Genomic DNA, 20,638 nt, shown 5'->3' with positions numbered 1-20,638 from the left:
TTGTAAAAAAAAATTCTCACATTGTGAAGCTGTACTATATGATGAAATAAGGAAGTTCTGAAAAAAATATAAGCGGAGACTAAAGAGAGGCAGAGACAAGGCTCAAATACAGAATATAATATACGGTATATAAAAAGGGCAACGTGTTATAGACAGACAGGACAGACAGGAGGCGGGGGGGTGCAAGGATGGAAAAAAAATGTTGGATTGCTACTTTAATGTAACAACTAGCGCCAGGCAGCTGCTGTCAAGTCAAATCGTTTTATGGGATGCTCGAGAAGAGGAAGAGATGCACATAACTAGAACATAGTTTTCCTACTTTCCACATCACCAGTAAGTCCACACTTAAATTGCATACCCTTTTGGGAATGTCCAATAAAGTAATAAAGGGGATAGGAGGGTTGCAAAAATGATTCAATTTATATAAAGAGTTATTTACTTTGGAGAAAAGTTCTATGAGGGTTGACCCAAAACTATCAGAAATCTGTCAAGGGACCAATTCAGAGTTAAGAAGGTTTCTACTCTAACAAAGATGGGGATCACCAGTGTTCCCATTGAGACTGGTGAGACCCACAAAACCATGTTTTCCCCAGGGTGTCCCATGTAATAAACAACAATACACATATTTAACAGTTTTACTTTTAATGAAGTAAAGTGAAGGTCAGTCACAGTGATAGGGGCGTGCACAGCATGTGAATATCAGAAATCACCAATAAAGCACCATTGGCCATAAGAACTGATACAAATCGATTTTGCCCAACCGGACTCGCGACGCAAGTCTGACTTCGTACATATCAAAACTCTCATATAATAACAACTTGACCACCGCTGTGACTCTACAAAAGGCATTAGGTATTATTTCCCACCTCGCAGAAATTAATAGATGCATCATTCCGCATATCAAAATGGGCACTGAACGATCCTATTCTTCCGCTCTCCTGGACGGAGGCGTCTCTACTTCACTCGGTAGCATACAAGAATCTTTCTGAATTCTATATACAAGTCGTGTTCAAACACAAAACTCCTTATCTTTACGTCGTATTCACCATCCGAGATCTATTCTGCTTTATTTCAGTGATTACTTCACCAGAATTGCACAAACATGGGGAGATCTGGGTTGTTCCCAATACGGATCATGTCTGTACAAGGTTCTTTTTTGTGTAAGTATCAAACATTGACTTTTTATATACTTTTTTTATACTTTTGGTCATGTTTTTTTTTACCCACCTTTTATTCTTTCGGGCAACACATATTACTATTTGGAGCCATGAAAACTTTTCCAGTGGATGTTCTTACAGGCAGTGACACATATATTAGTTCTGTCTAAAGCTTAGACTAGTCAGCCGTAGGATGCGCCCGATTTATCACAAACGGTTCATGCTATTTGATAAATTCAAGCTATTGTTAAACTTTCTAGTCTAAAGTTTCCACCACCTATTATTTGGCTTACTTTGTGTCAGAAATGTGAACCTCACTTTTAATCCAACTTTTGGGTGTCATTTGTCAGACCAAACCCAATTTTTTTCAAAACCAATGCCCCTTTTCATTAAGGTCCCTGTTTGGCAAGGCTCAAAAAGGGCTTAAAGCACATAATAAATATGCTGCAATTCATGAAAGACAGTTTCTTTGGCAAAAATAGTACCAGAATTCAGGCGCATTTAGCTTGATCATTCTCCCCAGTTTTTTGTTTTTTTTTAGCTTTCTTTGTTTTTATCAAATTTCCCAGAAAACTGCAGAAACGCCTTTGGTAGGTTTTTTTTTTTTAATACATTATTTACAGTACAGTTTCACTAGTAACTAGTCCAGTCACAAAGACATTTGCCATGATAGTTACCAGGGGGCTATGCTATAAGTTTGGGTCCTTAAAGTGAACCTGTCAAGTGTCCTGACTATTTCCGAATGCTATTGTAGCAGTATACGTGCAGATTTTTTTCATCCATAAAGCTGGAGTGTTTTGAAAAATAAACTTTTATTCTGTCGCGTTGCATATGCTAATGAGTCAGGATTAGTCCTGCAAGGCGTCTCTTCCCCTGGACTAGTCCTGCCTCGAACATTCTAATCATGGCTTTTTTGGGTGCAATCTTTTGACAGCTGGCATACAGTCTTGTTATGGTAGGATCGTTATGCAGACTGTCACTCACGCTCAAGTAAGCATGATTAGAAGATCCCAGGTAGGACTAGTCTGGGGCACCGCTGGACTAGTCCAGCCTCATTAGCATATGGAATGTCGCAAATTAAAAGGTGTTATTTAAATACTGCAGCATTAGTAAGCACAAAACAAAAAGCAAAAAATAAGACACACATAATAGTAAAAAAAAGTATGGCCCCGATACATATACATCAGCGCTATTATTATTTTCATAGTCTCATAGTTTTGAAGACTGAAGGTAAACATGAGTTTATCGAGTTCACCCTATAGCCTAACATGTTTATCCAGAGTAAGGCAGATACCCCATGAGACCCCTTATTAGGGGAACACTGCCTTCCTGACTCCATATCCCATCTGACCTCCTTGCCCTCGGTATTTGTTTGTTTTCGCATCTTGCTCCTGCTTTACCATTTTTCTGTATGCGCTCATAATGCCATGAATGAATATGTATTTGGTGTAGTTTATATGATGAATTTTGTATAATTTAGATTTATTAATTTGTTGACTGATTTGTTACTATTATTGCATGCTCAAAATGTTTCACTTCAGTAGTTGAGCATACGTAGCCCCTGTATTAAAGGGAATCTGTTAATATATTCGTGCTATGTAATCTGAGAACAGCATGATGTAGGGACAGAAAGCCTGATTCCAGGGAGGTGTCAATTATTAGGCTGTTTGCTGCAGTTTCTATACAATCAGTGTTTTATCAGCAGGAGATTATCACTGCAGGACTACATGTTGCCTATCAGGCAGTCAGGCTAATCTGTGGAACCCCACCCCTGATTGGCCGCTTGCTGACAATGCACTTTGTACACAGGGAGCTGCCAATCAGTGGTGTGGGTGGAGTTGTACCGATCTCAGCATTGAGAGAACTGTCATATCTGCAGCAGAGAAAACAAGAGTTTTATCAAAATTGCAGCAAGCAGTCAAGTAACTGATACAACTCTGAATCAGGTTCTCTTGCCCAATATTTGTTTATTATGCTTTGGTTGAAGCACCAATAATTTCACAGCGCTTTACAGACATCATTGCTGTCCCCATTGGGGCTCACAATCTACATTCCCTATCAGTGTGTCTCTGGAGTGTGGGAGGAAACCGGAAAACACAGGGGAAACACGGGAAGAACATAGAAATTACCTGCAGATCTGCAGATGTTGTCCTTGGGGGATTTGAACCCAGGACACCAGTACTACAAAGCAACAGTGCTAACCACTGAGCCAATGTGCCTATGTTCTGCTGCTTTCAGATTCCATAGCAAAAACCTGCTGATAGATTCTGTATAAGAGATTATTATTGGAACATGTAGCTAGGTGGGAGAACAATATGGACTCTACTGGAGGGTACATTTCATATTCATCAACCAGTGGAATACTGAAACATCTGGATGAGCTTTGCAAGATGGGATCTGTAGTCTGTTACTGACATGTACTGCAAAATCTGAATTAAATCAACTGCAAAATCCACATCTGACCTGTAGTAGCTTTCAATGCAGATTAACTCCTCTCCAATGAAGTGCGTGAAATCCGCAATGCAAATCTTCAGAAAGAATTGACCTATTGTAGATTTAAAACCCTGTGCCGCATGTGAATTTCCACACAGAAAATTTGCTCTGTGTGTCAATCTGAAAACATGCTGGATTACAAAAGTTAAGTTTCCCATTGAAATGATTGGGGGTTCTGTTTAGTGATGGGCGAATTCCTGGATGTTCAGGTTCAGTCGATTCAGCCGAACAGTTAAAAAAAATTCTGCTTGGGTACCAGGACAGTAACCGAACCCGAGCCTGTACCCCATTTACATGAATTGGGGACCCGAATATCCAGTGTTTGCACCGCTTTCCTGTGCATGACAGTGCGGCAAACACTGCCTCTGATCGGCGGTAAGATTATTACTGCTGGTCAGAGCGCTGCGGCTCTCTTGTTGTCAGATGACAGCATAAACCAGTAGCTGTTACCGGAAGTATAAAGTTTACCTCCGGTCACAGGCATCAGCTGATGGGACTACTACTCCCATCAGCCTACACATGCTGTCACTGATAACAACGAGAGCAGTCATTGGCTGATGGGAGTATTCATCAGCCACTGTGTGCGCTATAAATAAATAAAAATGATGTGGGTTTCCCTGTATTTTTGATAACCAGCCAGGCAAATCTGACAGCTGTGGGCTGTAACCCTCAGCTGTCAGCTTTATCATGGCTGGTTATCAAGAACAGATGGGTCCCCTCACTGTTTTTTTAAATGATTTAAATAAATAATTTAAAAAAAACGGCATGTGGTTTCCTCCCATTTTTGACAACCAGTCAAGCTAAAGCAGATACCTGTGGGCTGGTATTTTCAGGCTGGTAAGGGGCTATGGATATTATCCCCCTGCAGCATAAAAATAGCAGCCCACAGCTTCCCCAGAAAAGGCAAATCTACTAGATGCACCAATTCTGGTGCTTTGCCCAGCTCTTCCCTCTTGCCCTGTGACGGTGGCAAGCAAGGTTAATATTTTTGGGGTTGATGTCACCTTTGTATTGTTCGGTGACCTCAATCCCTCAGCTTAGTAATGGAGAGGCTCTAAGCTGAGTGTGTTTTTTTATTTCAAACAAAGGACTTTATTCTTGCTCTGTACAGTAGGTGTTCGGTACGGACCCCGAGCTTTACTGGTCAGGTTCACCTATCTCTAGTTCTGCTGTATGTCTGAGCTTCATCTCCCCAAAGTTTGCTTTATTATGTTTCAATATATGATAAAAACTATTTTGTCAAAATCTAAAGACAAGATATACAGCGTGACATTAAATGTGGCTGGGATTGAGTATCAGTAATGAAGGAATAACCATGAGGCTGAAGAGTAGTAGTAAATCACTCCCCTGCACAGTGCTGTATTCCTACACATGGAGGTGATTTATTAATATTAAAGACTGAAGTCCGGAGCTGTGTGCTGTTCATTTCATTATAAACCTGTCTTATGCTAAGAATGATGTGTTGTTTGCCCAATCTACCAAAGCAAGCATTCATTGCCTCAATGATTATTTTTCCTACATCTGGGGACAGTAATTCTGTTGTAACCTTTGGAGGACGATAGGGGATCAAGTGAAAAGCACAAGGAGATAATATTTTAGCTATATATCATTAAAAGTTTACAAACTATCAAAAAATCCCTGCCAGGCGGTCATAGATGTGAAATTGGTTTGGTTTGGTTTGGTGTAGACAGGCTTGTACGTAATCTGCATATTCTGAGTCCTTCACTAAATACTCATTTTCTCTTCCCATACATCCTAAAGAACCGTACTGTATGCTCAAATCAGATATACAGTATGCCTCAGATACATATAGGACTTACCCTCTTCTCTGATTCTGTTTTATGGAAACATTTAGGCTATGTGCGCACGTTGCGTATTTGCTTGCAGAAATTTCTGCAAGGTTTCAGCATCTCTTGGCAGAAAAATGCAGCTGAAAATACGCGCGTTTTTTATGCATTTTTAATGTTTTTGCATGTGTTTTTTCATGCCTTTTTGTAAATCCATAAATAAAGATATATTATTAAAAAAAAAAGTGTGATGTCATTTTCTTGTTCAAACTCTTCAGCCAGATACTCTCATTAATATTAAATAAAGACACACACACACAGTCACCAGTCTATGTAGGAGCATTAACATAATTAACCTACATATGCTGTAACAAAACAGCAACTGTCAGAAATCTGCGTGAAATGCAATATCTGTTTCTTTTTCAAAAAATTATAAAAAAAAATTGCGTGGGATCCCGCATAATTTTTATAACCGGCAGAGGGAAAGCTGACGGCTGAGGGCTGATGTTAATATTCTGGGAAGGAGCTAATAGCCAAAGGCTATTAATATCAGCTCACAGCTGTTTGCTTAGCCTTTACTGGCTAGTTTACAAGGGAACCCCAGAAAAAAATTGACATGGGGTCCCCCTATAAAATCGAACCAGCAAAGGCTAGGCAGGTCACTGTTGGCTGATATTAATAGCCTGGGATGGGGCAATGGATATTGGCCCCCCAGGCTAAAAACATCAGCTCTCAGCTGCCCCTTGTAGATGCGCCAATTCTGGCACTTAGCCTTGCTCTTCCCACTTGCCCTGTAGCGGTGGCAAGTGGGGTTCATATTTGTGGGGTTGATGTTACCTTTGTATTTTCAGGTGACATTAAGCCCACAGGTTAGTAATGGAGAGGCGTCTATAAGACACCTACCCATTAATAATCCTATAGTACATGGTAAATAAAGACACAGCCAGAATAAAGTCCTTTATTTGAAATAAGCACACTGACTCCTTTATTGAATCTAAATTTACCATGCTTACTGAATGCCTAATCGCCAACGCTCTTGTCTCCTGCAAACAATCAAAAAATAATAAACCAACATATAATACTAGCCTATCCGACATAGTCCATTTAATATCGAGTGTCCCATGGCGATCTCACGTGTACAACAGTCACATTGAGAGATGTGACCGCTCTACCCGGCCTACAGCGATACACTGACAGGAGGTAATCGCTCCTGCAGTGTATCACTGAGCCGCCGTGAGTGTTCACTGGAGTTCATCAGCTCCGGTGCTCTCACTTATGGCACTACCGCTGTGTCGGTGTATCGCCGGCGGCCAGGTGAGGTTGACATGGGACACTCGGTATTAAATGGACTATGGCGGAATGGTAAGTATATGTTAGTTTATTATTTTTGATTGTTTGCGGGAGACACGGGCATCGGGGATTAGGTGTTCAGTGAGTATGTATGCATGGGCAGCACGGTGGCTCAGTTGATAGCACTGCAGCCTTGCAGCGCTGGAGTCCTAGGCTCTAATCCCACCTTGGACAACATCTGCAAGGAGTTTGTATGTTCTCCCCATGTTTGCGTGGGTTTCCTCCAGGCACTCCGGTTTCCTCCCACATTCCAAAGACATACTGATAGGGAATTTAGATTGTGAGCCCCATGGGGGACAGTGATGATAATGTGTGCAAACTGTAAAGCGCTGCGGAATATGTTAGCACTATATAAAGATTATTATTATTATGTGAATATGTAAATATTTTGATTTACAATTGAACACAGGCGCTGGATGATGAGATTATTCTCCCAACATCGCCTCATGCTGTATCTGTTAAATGAGACAAAAGACGTAGCCGGATGGAAGTAGTAGTCCCATCAGACGACGCTTAATAGGCTGTTCGTCGCATGAGTACACAGACACACACAGACACACGCATATATTCTCCGCCCACACACAGAGACACACACATTCTCGGCCAACACACAGAGATACACACACTTTTTCTCCGCCCACACTCTTATTTTGCGCCCACACACCACTCTTCCTCCTTCTGACTTCATTTCCTTCTGACAATACGCAGCGTTTTGGGCAGCAAATCTGCAGAAAATAAGCAGCAAATACGCAAACCTTTTTACATCTGCATTTTTGCTGCAGATTTGACTGACTCAATTGAAGTCAATGAGTCAAAAACGAAAAAAAAAATTGACATGCTGCAGAAAATAAAACGCTGCAAATACGGACTGAATTTTACTGAGCATGTGCACAACACTTCAGGATTGTCATTGATTTACTTTGCTTTAGTATTTCATTGAGTTTTTGGAGCAATTACGCGCATAAAAAAACGCCACGAAAATGCATCAAAAACGCATTGTGTGCACATAGCCTTACACTGCAGCAGCATCCCCCTCCTCTCTCCATTTCCATTTCTTTTTTATACTGTATTACTTTATTCACATTTTTTAAACTAAGAACATTACTGAATGTGTACAGACTTACACTGTGTATGATATTAAGTCATTACAGGTTGCTGGAGGGAAGGAGAATGCGACTTTCCCAATTAAATGGAGTCTGTTAGCAAAGAATGACTGTTCAAACCAAGTACCGGCGCTTGGTGCATCATGGCAAGGCCACCATCCTACCTGCTTGTTTTCTATCTATCTCCACCCCTCTCTGATATGCAATATGACTTAGGATAAGGGCCAAATCAGTATCTCAATTCGCAGACACGGTGTTTTGGACTGTTGGCCCTCATCAGTGCGAAGTCATATTGCAAGACTCTTTAAAGGGTTGATTGTGACTTTTAGTATCGCTACTTCCAACAGGTGGTGCTATAGTGTTCAAGTCCTCTTTTTCTCTGAAGAGGCAATTTGCATATAAAATTTCCCAGAGGAGCACTGCACGGCGAATAAGCCTCCTTACCTTGACAAGCCAGCGCTGGTATGTCACTCTCCATCAGGTATACTTTAAGAGTGTCAATGGTTTTAGCATTATTTTTTAGCATTTTATAAGAATCCCCTGTAATAAAAGTTATCCTCTGCTTCCTTGGATGTCTTCAGTCATGTTCAAGTGAGGAAATAGTAACGGATAGTCACCTCAATAATAACCCTCTCATCATAAAAAATCCCAGCAATATTATGGCAGCTTCTAATGAAGGTTAAAGGGAATTTGACTGCAGTCATATGCTGCCCAAGCCACGGCTGTATGATTACACTGTCTGTATGATTACCACAAAATAGACACAGCACACCTAATTTTTCCTGGCCAGTAATATAACTTAATTGTAAAGTTAACCCATCAATATATATCCAAAGTAATTGGGTTAGATACTCCCATTACCATATAATACCTACAAAGAGCAATATAGTTTTTATGTAACTAGTATAAAGCGTTTACACATAACAGACATTGTCGTGCCAACCATCGTGCCCCGATGCGCGTTTCTCATCTAGCTATTCAACCTCTCTCTCTCTTCTGGTATCTTTCCCTCCTCATTTAAGCATGCCATCATACATCCATTACTTAAAAAAAAACATCCCTCAACCAAAACTGTGCCGCTATCTATAGACCTGTCTCTAATCTTACCTTCATCTCTAAACTCCTGGAATGCCTGGTCCACTCCCGTCTTATCCGCTATCTCTCAGATAACTCTCTTCTTTTCCCTCTACAATCCAGTTTCTGGTCTTTACACTCTACTGAAACTGCCCTTACTAAAGTCTCTAATGATCTACTAGCAGTTAAATCTAATGGTCACTGCTCCCTGCTAATTCTCTTAGATCTCTCTGCAGCATTCAACACTGTGGATCATCAGCTCCTCCTCACTATGCTCCACTCCATCAGCCTCAAGGACACCGTTCTCTCCTGGTTCTCCTCCTACTTCTCTGACCGATCCTTCACTGTATCTTTTGCTGGCTCCTCCTCCTCTCATCTTCCCCTTACTGTTGGGGTTCCTCAAGGATCAGTCCTAGGCCCCCTCCTCTTCTCCTTGTATACTTCCCCTATTGGACAAACAATCAGTAGATTTGGTTTCCAGTGCCATCTCTATGCAGTGATTGTCTTACCGCTGTCCTTAACATCATGTTCTCCCTCTATCTGAAACTGAACCTGTCAAACTGAACTCCTTGTGTTTCCTCCCTCTACTAATGTACCTATGCCCGACATACATTACTCCCCGGCAACATGCCCGCTGCTTTGGGGTCATCCTTGATTCTGAGCTTTCATTCACCCCCACATCCGATCACTGGCTCGCTCTTGTTATCTGCACCTCAAAAACATTTCTAGAATTAGAACTTTTCTTACTTTCGACTGCAAAAACTAACTGTTTCTCTTATTCATTCTCGTCTGGACTATTGTAACTCTCTACTAATCAGTCTCACTCTTACCAAACTCTCCCCTCTCCAATCTGTCCTGAATGCTGCAGGCAGGATCATATTCCTCATCAATCATACCGATGCCTCTACCTTGTGCCAGTCATTACACTGGTTACCCATCCACTCCAGAATCCAGTACAAAACTTATTACCCTCACCCACAAAGCACTCCATGGCTCAGCACCACCCTACATCTCCTCCCTCATCTCAGCCTACCACCCTACCCATGCCCTCCGTTCTGTTAATAGCCTGAGGATAGCATCCTCAATAATCAGAACCTCCCACTCCCGTCTCCAAGACTTTTCACGTGCTTCACCAATTCTTTGGAATGCACTACCCAGGTTAATACAATTAATCCCTAATCCCCCCAGTTTTAAGCGTGCCCTAAAAATGCATTTGTTCAGACTGGCCTACCACCTCAACGTATTAACCTAACTATCCCTGTGTGGCCCATTCAAAACATTTTTACCATAGCCAGGTTCCTTGCATCATGTTCTCACATGCTTCATGCAGTTAATAGCCCTCTTTGTCTGTACTGCTACACACTTAGGCTGATAACCGGTTCATGCAGCTTTACATGAACACCCGAGCCTTACACTATGGCTGGTCCAAATAACTAAAGCAATTGTTTCCATCCACCTCTCGTGTCTCCCCTTTTCCTCATAGATTGTAAGCTTGCGAGCAGGGCCCTCATTCCTCCTGGTATCTGTTTTGATCTATGTGTTTATTGTTATGCTGTAAGGTCTATGGTATGTACAAGTCCCCTCTAAGGCTGGTTTCACACTTGCGTTTTGATCTGCAGCGTTTTCTTTTTAAAAAAAACGCGGCGTTTTGCCACGATTACATGCGTTTTTTCCAGCCTTTGCGTTTTTTAAACGCATGCTGAGAAGTGTGTGACAGCTGCCAATCATCAAAATCAACTAGAAAACCCACTATAAACAGAAATAGCTAGGGTTAGGGTTAGGGTTAGGATCCCTAGTAACCCTAGAGATCCTAACCCTAACCCCTAACCCTAACCCTGACAAGACACCCCCCACATCAAGGTGATAAAGGCATCCTAACCCTACCCCTAACCCTAACCCTGACAAGCCAACCCCAACCATCAAGATGATAAAGGCATCCAAACCCTAACCCTAACCCTAACCCTAGGGATCCATAGGAATTGGCTATTATGTTGACCTGGTGACCAGGACTTTCTTCTAATAAAAAGCTTTGTTCAATGTGGACACCCCAAGATATACGGTATTGCTATAGAGTACTAAAAATATAAACTCGTAGAGTATTGACTGTCATATAGGGTTAGGGTTAGGGGTAGGGTTAGGGTTAGGGTTAGGGTTTGGATCCCTTTATCACCTTGATAGTGGGGGGTGGCTTGTCAGGGTTAGGGGTAGGGTTAGGGTTAGGGTTTTCTTGTTTTTTCTTGTGTTTAGGGTTAGGGTTTTCTTGTTTTTTCTTGTGTTTTCTTGTGTTTTTCTATAAAAACGCATGCGTTTTTAACGCAAGCAAACGCATGTGCTTAAAAACGCATGCGTTTACATAGACAGCAATGCATTTTTTTGCCGCGAAAAAACGCATGCGTTTTTTCGCGGCAAAAAAAAACGCCGCTAAAAATTACTACATGTTGCATTTCTGCAAATGAACGCACGCGTCTAAAAACGCATGCGTTGCCGAAAACGCGTCAAAACGCACGATAAAAAACGCATGCGTTTTTTAATGTTAAGTACAGAAAAAAACGCATGCGTTTTTTAGCGCTAAAACGCAGCGGACAAAAACGCAAGTGTGAAACCAGCCTAAAATGTAAAGCGCTGCGGAATATGCCGGTGCTATAGAAATAAAATTATTATTATTATTAGCTTTCTCAAAGGGAAAGCATACTTTAAAAGCCGCTTGGATAACTATTTAAAAAGGCCAGCCCCTGGCGTTTTTTTTGCGCTTGCTGCCAATGACTGACAGGTCTCCCCCTATACAAGCACACAGGAAAGACCTTACGGTACTACTACTTAGGCCGGGGTCACACTAGACCGTAATACGGACGAGTGCTATGCGATAAAAAATCGCATAGCACTCGGCCCAATGTTAATCTATGGTTCAGCTCCCATCATCCGATATTTTCTCCACCGTATTTCGGATCCGAGGGAACTCGCAGCAGGCTGCGATTGTCAGCGTATCTCGGCCGAGACTCGCCAATGCAAGTCTATGGGTGCGAGAAAAAATCGGATTACACACGGACCATGCGTGTGCATTGCGAGAAATACGCAGCGGTGTTCTATAGAAAAGCCGGTAATTCAATTGCCGGCTTTGCATTTCTCCTTCACAAACCCGACAGGATATGAGACATGGTTTACATACAGTAAACCATCTCATATCCCCATTTTTTTGCATATTCCACACTACTAATGTTAGTAGTGTGTATGTGCAAAATTTCAGCGCTGTAGCTGCTAAAATAAAGGGTTAAATGGCGGAAAAAATTGGCGTGGGCTCCCGCGCAATTTTCTCCGCCAGAATGGTAAAGCCAGTGACTGAGGGCAGATATTAATAGCCAGGAGAGGGTCCATGGTTATTGGCCCCCCCATGGCTAAAAACATCTGCCCCCAGCCACCCCAGAAAAGGCACATCTGGAAGATGCGCCTATTCTGGCACTTGGCCACTCTCTTCCCACTCCCTCTAGCGGTGGGATATGGGGTAATGAAGGGTTAATGCCACCTTGCTATTGTAGGTGTAATGACCTACATTTCCTTCAGTCGCGGTGATGCGCCCCCTGGTGGATGTCCTCATATGACCTGGAGCGTGGGAAAAAGTTCCCAGGCTGCAGTTCATGAGAACATCCAGCAGGGGCGCATCACCGCGACTCAATGTAAGTACAGATCCAGCTTTCCTTTCAGCACCCGGGGATTACAGGCACGAGTGTCATGATCTCTGCAGGCAGAGATCATAGCAAGCCTATAGAGGGACAAGCTCTCGGAAGATGGAACTATACTGACCATGAACTAAGCCTGCCGCGCAACTAGAAATAGCCAGGTAGCATTTCCTATTTATTGCTAGATGCCCAGCTCTGGCCTAAGACCTAAATAGCTAGCAGAGGGAAATATAAGACCTGGCTCACCTCTAGAGAAATATTCCAAAGAAGACAGTAGCCCCCCACATATAATGACGGTGAGTTCAGATGAAACAACAAACGCAGCAGGAAAATAGTCTTAGCAAATTTGAGGTCCGCTTACTAGATAGCAGAAGACAGATAGTATACTTTCATGGTCAGCAGAAAAACACTAACAAAACACCATCCAGAGATTACCTTAAACTCTGGCATTAACTCATAACACCAGAGTAGCAATCCCTGATCAACGAGAGCTTTCCAGACACAGTAACAAAACTTCAGCTGTGAACTGGAACAAATAGGCAAAACGAAACATGGACAAAAGTCCAACTTATCTAGTAGTTGTCAGAAGCAGGAACAAGCACTGAGAGGCATCAGATAACATTGTTGACCGGCAAGAAACCACCAGAGAAATGAGCTTAAATAGCGACACCCACTACTGATGGAAACAGGTGAAACAGGAAAGAGGATGACAAGTCCAATTCCACAAGCGGCCACCGGGGGAGCCCAGAATCCAAATTCACAACAGTACCCCCCCCTCAAGGAGGGGGCACCGAACCCTCACCAGATCCACCAGGGCGACCAGGATGAGCCCTATGGAAGGCACGAACAAGATCAGAAGCATGAACATCAGATGCATTGACCCAAGAATTATCCTCCTGGCCGTAACCCTTCCAATTGACCAGATACTGGAGTCTCCGTCTGGAAACACGAGAGTCCAAAATTTTCTCCACAACGTACTCCAACTCACCCTCAACCAACACCGGAGCAGGAGGCTCAACTGAAGGTACAACAGGTACCTCATACCTGCGCAATAACGACCGATGAAAAACGTTATGAATGGAAAAGGACGCAGGGAGGTCCAAACGGAAAGAAACAGGATTAAGAATCTCCAATATTCTATAAGGGCCGATGAACCGAGGTTTAAACTTAGGAGAAGAGACCCTCATAGGGACAAAACGAGAAGACAACCACACCAAATCTCCAACACAAAGCCGAGAACCAACACGACGATGACGGTTGGCAAAACGCTGAGTCTTCTCCTGGGACAACTTCAAATTGTCCATAACCTGCCCCCAGATGTGATGCAATCTCTCCACCACCGCATCCACTCCAGGACAATCCGAGGATTCCACCTGACCGGAGGAAAATCGAGGGTGAAACCCCGAATTACAGAAAAACGGGGACACCAAGGTGGAAGAGCTGGCCCGATTATTGAGGGCGAACTCTGCCAATGGCAAAAAAGCAACCCAATCATCCTGGTCAGCAGAGACAAAACACCTCAGATATGTCTCCAGGGTCTGATTAGTCCGCTCGGTCTGGCCATTAGTCTGAGGGTGAAAAGCAGATGAAAAAGACAAATCTATGCCCATCCTAGCACAGAATGCCCGCCAAAATCTAGACACAAATTGGGTACCTCTGTCAGAAACAATATTCTCAGGAATACCGTGCAATCGGACAACATTCTGAAAAAACAGAGGAACCAACTCAGAAGAAGAAGGCAACTTGGGCAGAGGAACCAAATGGACCATTTTAGAGAAACGGTCACAGACCACCCAGATGACAGACATCTTCTGGGAAACAGGCAGATCTGAAATAAAATCCATCGAGATGTGTGTCCAAGGCCTCTTAGGAATAGGCAAGGGCAACAGCAGTCCGCTAGCCCGAGAACTACAAGACTTGGCCCGAGCACAAATGTCACATGACTGCACAAAGACTCGCACATCTCGTGACAGGGAAGGCCACCAGAAGGATCTTGCCACCAAATCCCTGGTACCAAAAATTCCGGGATGACCTGCCAATGCAGAAGAATGTACCTCAGAGATGACTCTACTGGTCCAATCATCCGGAACAAACAGTCTATCAGGCGGACAACGATCCGGTCTATCCGCCTGAAACTCTTGCAAGGACCGCCGCAGATCAGGAGAAACGGCCGACAAAATTACTCCCTCCCTAAGGATACCTGTGGGTTCAGCATTACCAGGAGAGTCCGGGTCAAAACTCCTAGAAAGGGCATCTGCCTTAACATTCTTAGAACCCGGTAGGTATGACACCACAAAATTAAAGCGAGAAAAAAATAAAGACCAGCGCGCCTGTCTAGGATTCAGGCGCCTGGCAGTCTCAAGATAAATCAAATTTTTGTGGTCAGTCAATACCACCACCCGATGCTTAGCCCCCTCTAGCCAATGGCGCCACTCCTCAAACGCCCACTTCATGGCCAAAAGCTCCCTATTCCCAACATCATAATTCCGCTCTGCGGGCGAAAATTTGCGAGAAAAGAAGGCACAAGGCCTAATGACGGAGCAGTCGGAACCTTTCTGCGACAACACTGCCCCAGCTCCGATCTCCGAAGCGTCAACCTCAACCTGAAAAGGCAGATTCACATCAGGCTGACGTAACACAGGGGCAGAGGCAAAACGGTGCTTAAGCTCCTGAAAGGCCTCTACAGCATGAGGGGACCAATTAGCAACATCAGCGCCATGTCTGGTCAAATCAGTCAGTGGTTTAACGACATCCGAAAAACCAGCAATAAATCGGCGGTAAAAGTTGGCAAAGCCCAAAAATCTCTGAAGACCCTTAAGAGAGGAGGGCTGAGTCCAGTCACAAATAGCTTGCACCTTGACGGGATCCATCTCAATGGAAGAGGGAGAAAAAATATACCCCAAAAAGGAAATTTTCTGGACCCCAAAAACGCACTTAGACCCCTTCACACATAAAGAATTAGACCGCAGAACCTGAAAAACTCTCCTGACCTGCTGGACATGAGAGTCCCAGTCATCAGAAAAAATCAGAATATCATCCAGATATATTATCATAAATTTATCCAGAAAATCGCGGAAAATATCATGCATAAAAGACTGGAAAACTGAAGGGGCATTAGAAAGACCAAAAGGCATGACCAAATACTCAAAGTGGCCCTCGGGCGTATTAAATGCGGTCTTCCACTCATCCCCCTGCCTGATCCGCACCAAATTATACGCCCCACGAAGATCAATTTTAGAGAACCACTTAGCACCCTCTATACGAGCAAACAAATCAGTAAGCAATGGCAATGGGTATTGGTACTTAACAGTGATCTTATTCAGAAGCCGATAATCAATACATGGTCTCAAAGAGCCGTCCTTTTTTGAGACAAAGAAAAACCCAGCTCCCAAGGGAGAAGAAGATGGACGAATATGTCCCTTTTCCAAAGACTCCTTTATATATTCCCGCATAGCAGCATGTTCCGGCACAGACAGATTAAACAAACGACCCTTTGGATATTTGCAACCCGGTATCAAATCTATGGCACAATCGCACTCACGGTGCGGAGGTAACGACCCAAGCTTGGGTTCGTCAAAGACGTCTTGATAATCTGAGAGGAACTCAGGGACTTCAGAGGGAATGGACGACGAAATAGAAACCAAAGGTAAGTCCCCATGAATACCCTTACATCCCCAGCTCAACACAGACATTGCTCTCCAGTCCAAGACTGGATTGTGAGACTGCAACCATGGCAATCCCAGCACCAAATCGTCATGTAAATTATACAGCACCAGGAAACGAATAATCTCCTGGTGATCCGGATTGATACGCATGGTTACTTGTGTCCAGTATTGTGGTTTATTATTAGCCAATGGGGTGGAGTCAATCCCCTTCAGAGGAATAAGAGTCTCCAAAGGCTCTAAATCAAAATCACAACGATTGGCAAAGGACCAATCCATAAGACTCAGAGCGGCGCCAGAGTCAACATAGGCGTCCGTGGCAATGGATGACAAAGAGCAAATCAGGGTTACAGACAAAATAAACTTAGACTGAATGGTGCCAATGGAAACAGACTTATCAAGCTTCTTTGTACGCCTAGAGCATGCTGATATAACATGAGTAGAATCCCCACAATAGAAGCACAATCCATTCTTCCGTCTAAAATTCTGTCGCTCGCTCCTGGACAGAATTCTATCACACTGCATACTTTCTGGCGTCTTTTCCATAGACACCGCCAGATGGTGCACCGGTTTGCGCTCCCGCAGACGCCTATCAATCTGAATAGCCATTGTCATGGACTCATTCAGACCTGCAGGCACAGGGAACCCCACCATAACATCCTTAACGGCATCAGAGAGACCTTCTCTGAAAGTTGCCGCCAAGGCGCACTCATTCCACTGAGTAAGCACAGACCATTTACGGAACCTTTGGCAGTAAACCTCAGCTTCGTCTTGCCCCTGAGATAGTGCCATCAAAGTTTTTTCTGCCTGAAGTTCCAAATGAGGTTCCTCATAAAGCAAGCCCAAGGCCAGAAAAAACGCATCCACATCGCGCAACGCAGGATCCCCTGCTGGCAATGAGAAGGCCCAATCTTGAGGGTCACCCCTGAGCAAGGAAATCACAATCCTAACCTGCTGAGCAGGGTCTCCAGCTGAACGAGACTTCAGGGACAAATAAAGCTTACAATTATTTCGGAAATTCTGGAAGCTAGCTCTATTCCCTGTGAAGAACTCCGGCAAAGGAATTCTCGGCTCAGATACTGGAGCATGTACCACAAAATCTTGTAAATTTTGTACTTTCGTGATGAGATTATTCAAACCCGCAGTTACACTCTGAAGATCCATTATTGTCAGGTGCACACAGAGCCATACAGAGATTAGGAGGAGAGAGAGAAAAAAGACTGCAGCAAGGCAAACTGGAGGAAAAAAAAAAAAAAAAAAAAAAAAAACAATTCCAGCAGACTTCTTATAACTCTCCTTTCTCAACCTGGGTCTTTAACACTTTATTGGCCGGTCAAACTGTCATGATCTCTGCAGGCAGAGATCATAGCAAGCCTATAGAGGGACAAGCTCTCGGAAGATGGAACTATACTGACCATGAACTAAGCCTGCCGCGCAACTAGAAATAGCCAGGTAGCATTTCCTATTTATTGCTAGATGCCCAGCTCTGGCCTAAGACCTAAATAGCTAGCAGAGGGAAATATAAGACCTGGCTCACCTCTAGAGAAATATTCCAAAGAAGACAGTAGCCCCCCACATATAATGACGGTGAGTTCAGATGAAACAACAAACGCAGCAGGAAAATAGTCTTAGCAAATTTGAGGTCCGCTTACTAGATAGCAGAAGACAGATAGTATACTTTCATGGTCAGCAGAAAAACACTAACAAAACACCATCCAGAGATTACCTTAAACTCTGGCATTAACTCATAACACCAGAGTAGCAATCCCTGATCAACGAGAGCTTTCCAGACACAGTAACAAAACTTCAGCTGTGAACTGGAACAAATAGGCAAAACGAAACATGGACAAAAGTCCAACTTATCTAGTAGTTGTCAGAAGCAGGAACAAGCACTGAGAGGCATCAGATAACATTGTTGACCGGCAAGAAACCACCAGAGAAATGAGCTTAAATAGCGACACCCACTACTGATGGAAACAGGTGAAACAGGAAAGAGGATGACAAGTCCAATTCCACAAGCGGCCACCGGGGGAGCCCAGAATCCAAATTCACAACACACGAGCGAGTGGTTTATCGCAGCTCGTGCCTGTAATATTAGTTAACCCCTCCAGATAGATTACCTCGTGGGACGTGATAGGACATCAGAGAGGGTATGTATATTGTGTGTTTATTGTTTTGCCAAGCGAGGGTCTGAAAATGGATTGAGAGAGCAATAAATTATTAAAACAACCGCTGTGTTTATTTCATTAAAATACTTTTAAATCATGTGTGTGTGTTTTTTAACCCTTTCAAACAATTGGATTAATAATGGATAGGTGTCATAATTGATGCCTCTCCATTATTAATCTGGCTTTATGTCACCTTACAATAGCAAGGTGGCATTAACCCTTCATTACCCCATATCCCACCGCTACAGGGAGTGGGAAGAGAGTGGCCAAGTGCCAGAATAGGCGCATCTTCCAGATGTGCCTTTTCTGGGGTGGCTGGGGGCAGATGTTTTAGCCACGGGTGGGCCAATAACCATGGACCCTCTCTAGGCTATTAATATCTGCCCTCAGTCACTGGCTTTACCACTCTGGTGGAGAAAATTGCGCGGGAGCCCACGCCAATTTTTTCCGCCATTTAACCCTTTATTTTAGCAGCTACAGCGCTGAAATTTTGCACATACACACTACTAACATTAGTAGTGTGGAATATGCAAAAAAATGGGGATATGAGATGGTTTACTGTATGTAAACCATGTCTCATATCCTGTCGGGTTTGTGAAGGAGAAATGCAAAGCCGGCAATTGAATTACCGGCTTTTCACAGATATCGCGCTGAATGAAATCTAAATACAGAATATATATATATATATATATATATATATGTGTCTCAATGACATATATATATATATATACATATATATACTGTATATACAGTATACTGTATACTGTATATATGTTTTCCCGAACATTTGAGCACATAAATCCATTAGATGTCGGTTTTGCAAGCAAAATCTCGGCATACGGATGCCATACGGATGTCACACGGATCATTTGATGCGAGGAAATCGCATCCTCGCACTGCACACGGATCACTGTTTTTGAAACATTTGTGCGATTATCGGCCGTGAAAAACGGACCGTTTTTTTATACGTTAAGTGTGTCCCCGGCCTTAAAGGGACACTGTCACCTGAATTTGGAGGGAACAATCTTTAGCATAGGGGCGGGGTTTTCGGGTGTTTGATTCACCCTTTCCTTACCCGCTGGCTGCATGCTGGCTGCAATATGGGATTGAAGTTCATTCTCTGTCCTCCGTAGTACATGCCTGCACAAGGCAATCTTTAAAACATTATTTATCTGCAGATTATCACTATGGTTGCAGGTAATGGGAAGCGATGAGCAAAATAACAGTATTTAAAGTGATGTAATTGACTTTCTAAGACTCAAAAGGCTTTTCATTATAGTCTGATTATTTATCACTTTCTTTTTTTCTTTTTTTTTTTCTCTCCAGCTATGAGGATGGTCAAGTGGGAGACACAAGCATCAACACACAGGAACCAAGTAGCTATAAAGAAATCCTTCGAGTTATAGGCAACCAAACTGCTACTGGTTAAATACATCTTTCATGGAATGTGGGGCTTCATCAGTATCAAAGCTGGACTTTGTGCTGAAGAACAATGGGGATGTCTTTATTACGCCTCTTATTGCTATTATTATTATTATGAAAGCTCCTTTTATTTCTGCTTTTTAATGTTTGACCTGATTATACTTATTGATTCAAATGGATTATTTAGTATTGAAATTAATATATTATGGTGTCTACATGACGGCCAGGCTTATATCCAAGAGATTCACCGGAGAAGATTTGTAATCATTAGTACAAATTACGTTACAAGCTACGATTTTCTACTTTCATGACTATGGTTTTATCTTGCAATAAATGAAACCACCAAGTGTTTTATGGATTTTATGCTGAAGATAATTGGAATATAAAATCCTTATTGTAATGTAGGCTGTGCTTATCTGGAGGTTAGACCCGAATAGTCACCAATGATATTATATATAGCATTTTTATTTCTCTGGCTACATATGGTATAGTAATAAAAAACAAAGTCATGTTTTATTCTGACAAAACATTTGTTAAAGTACAGCTTAGGTTTTTTTAAAGGATAAACAGGGCAAAAGGAAGACATTTTATAAACTTAAAGTACTGGATGTCCATATTTTTTACCTGTTTTTTTTTTTTGCGATATCTGGTATCGAATGCTGTAGTTATGGGACTGGATGGTAAATTACAGAATAATGTCAGGTACAAAGGGATCTTTTTGGTGCCTGAGGTGCCTTTCTCTTGACTG

The 20,638-nt window shown here is 42.8% G+C and overlaps 1 protein-coding gene across 1 annotated transcript in view; it reads left to right on the top strand.

The window, feature by feature from the left end:
• The window catches only part of PARP8 (poly(ADP-ribose) polymerase family member 8), a 377,448-nt gene extending 357,037 nt beyond the window's left edge, over positions 1 to 20,411 (top strand). Inside the window, exons 25-26 of the mRNA XM_077285314.1 lie at positions 1,076 to 1,160; positions 19,795 to 20,411. Coding sequence (XP_077141429.1) covers positions 1,076 to 1,160; positions 19,795 to 19,897 — 188 coding nt within the window. The 3' untranslated portion in view covers positions 19,898 to 20,411. The remainder of the gene's footprint in view (positions 1 to 1,075; positions 1,161 to 19,794) is intronic.
• Positions 20,412 to 20,638: the final 227 nt, after the last annotated feature.

Source organism: Ranitomeya variabilis, chromosome 1 (assembly GCF_051348905.1).
Source record: "Ranitomeya variabilis isolate aRanVar5 chromosome 1, aRanVar5.hap1, whole genome shotgun sequence".
NCBI classification, from domain to species: Eukaryota; Metazoa; Chordata; class Amphibia; order Anura; family Dendrobatidae; genus Ranitomeya; species Ranitomeya variabilis.
Note: the sequence above shows the minus strand (reverse complement) of the source record. Positions and strands in the feature narration are given on the sequence as shown.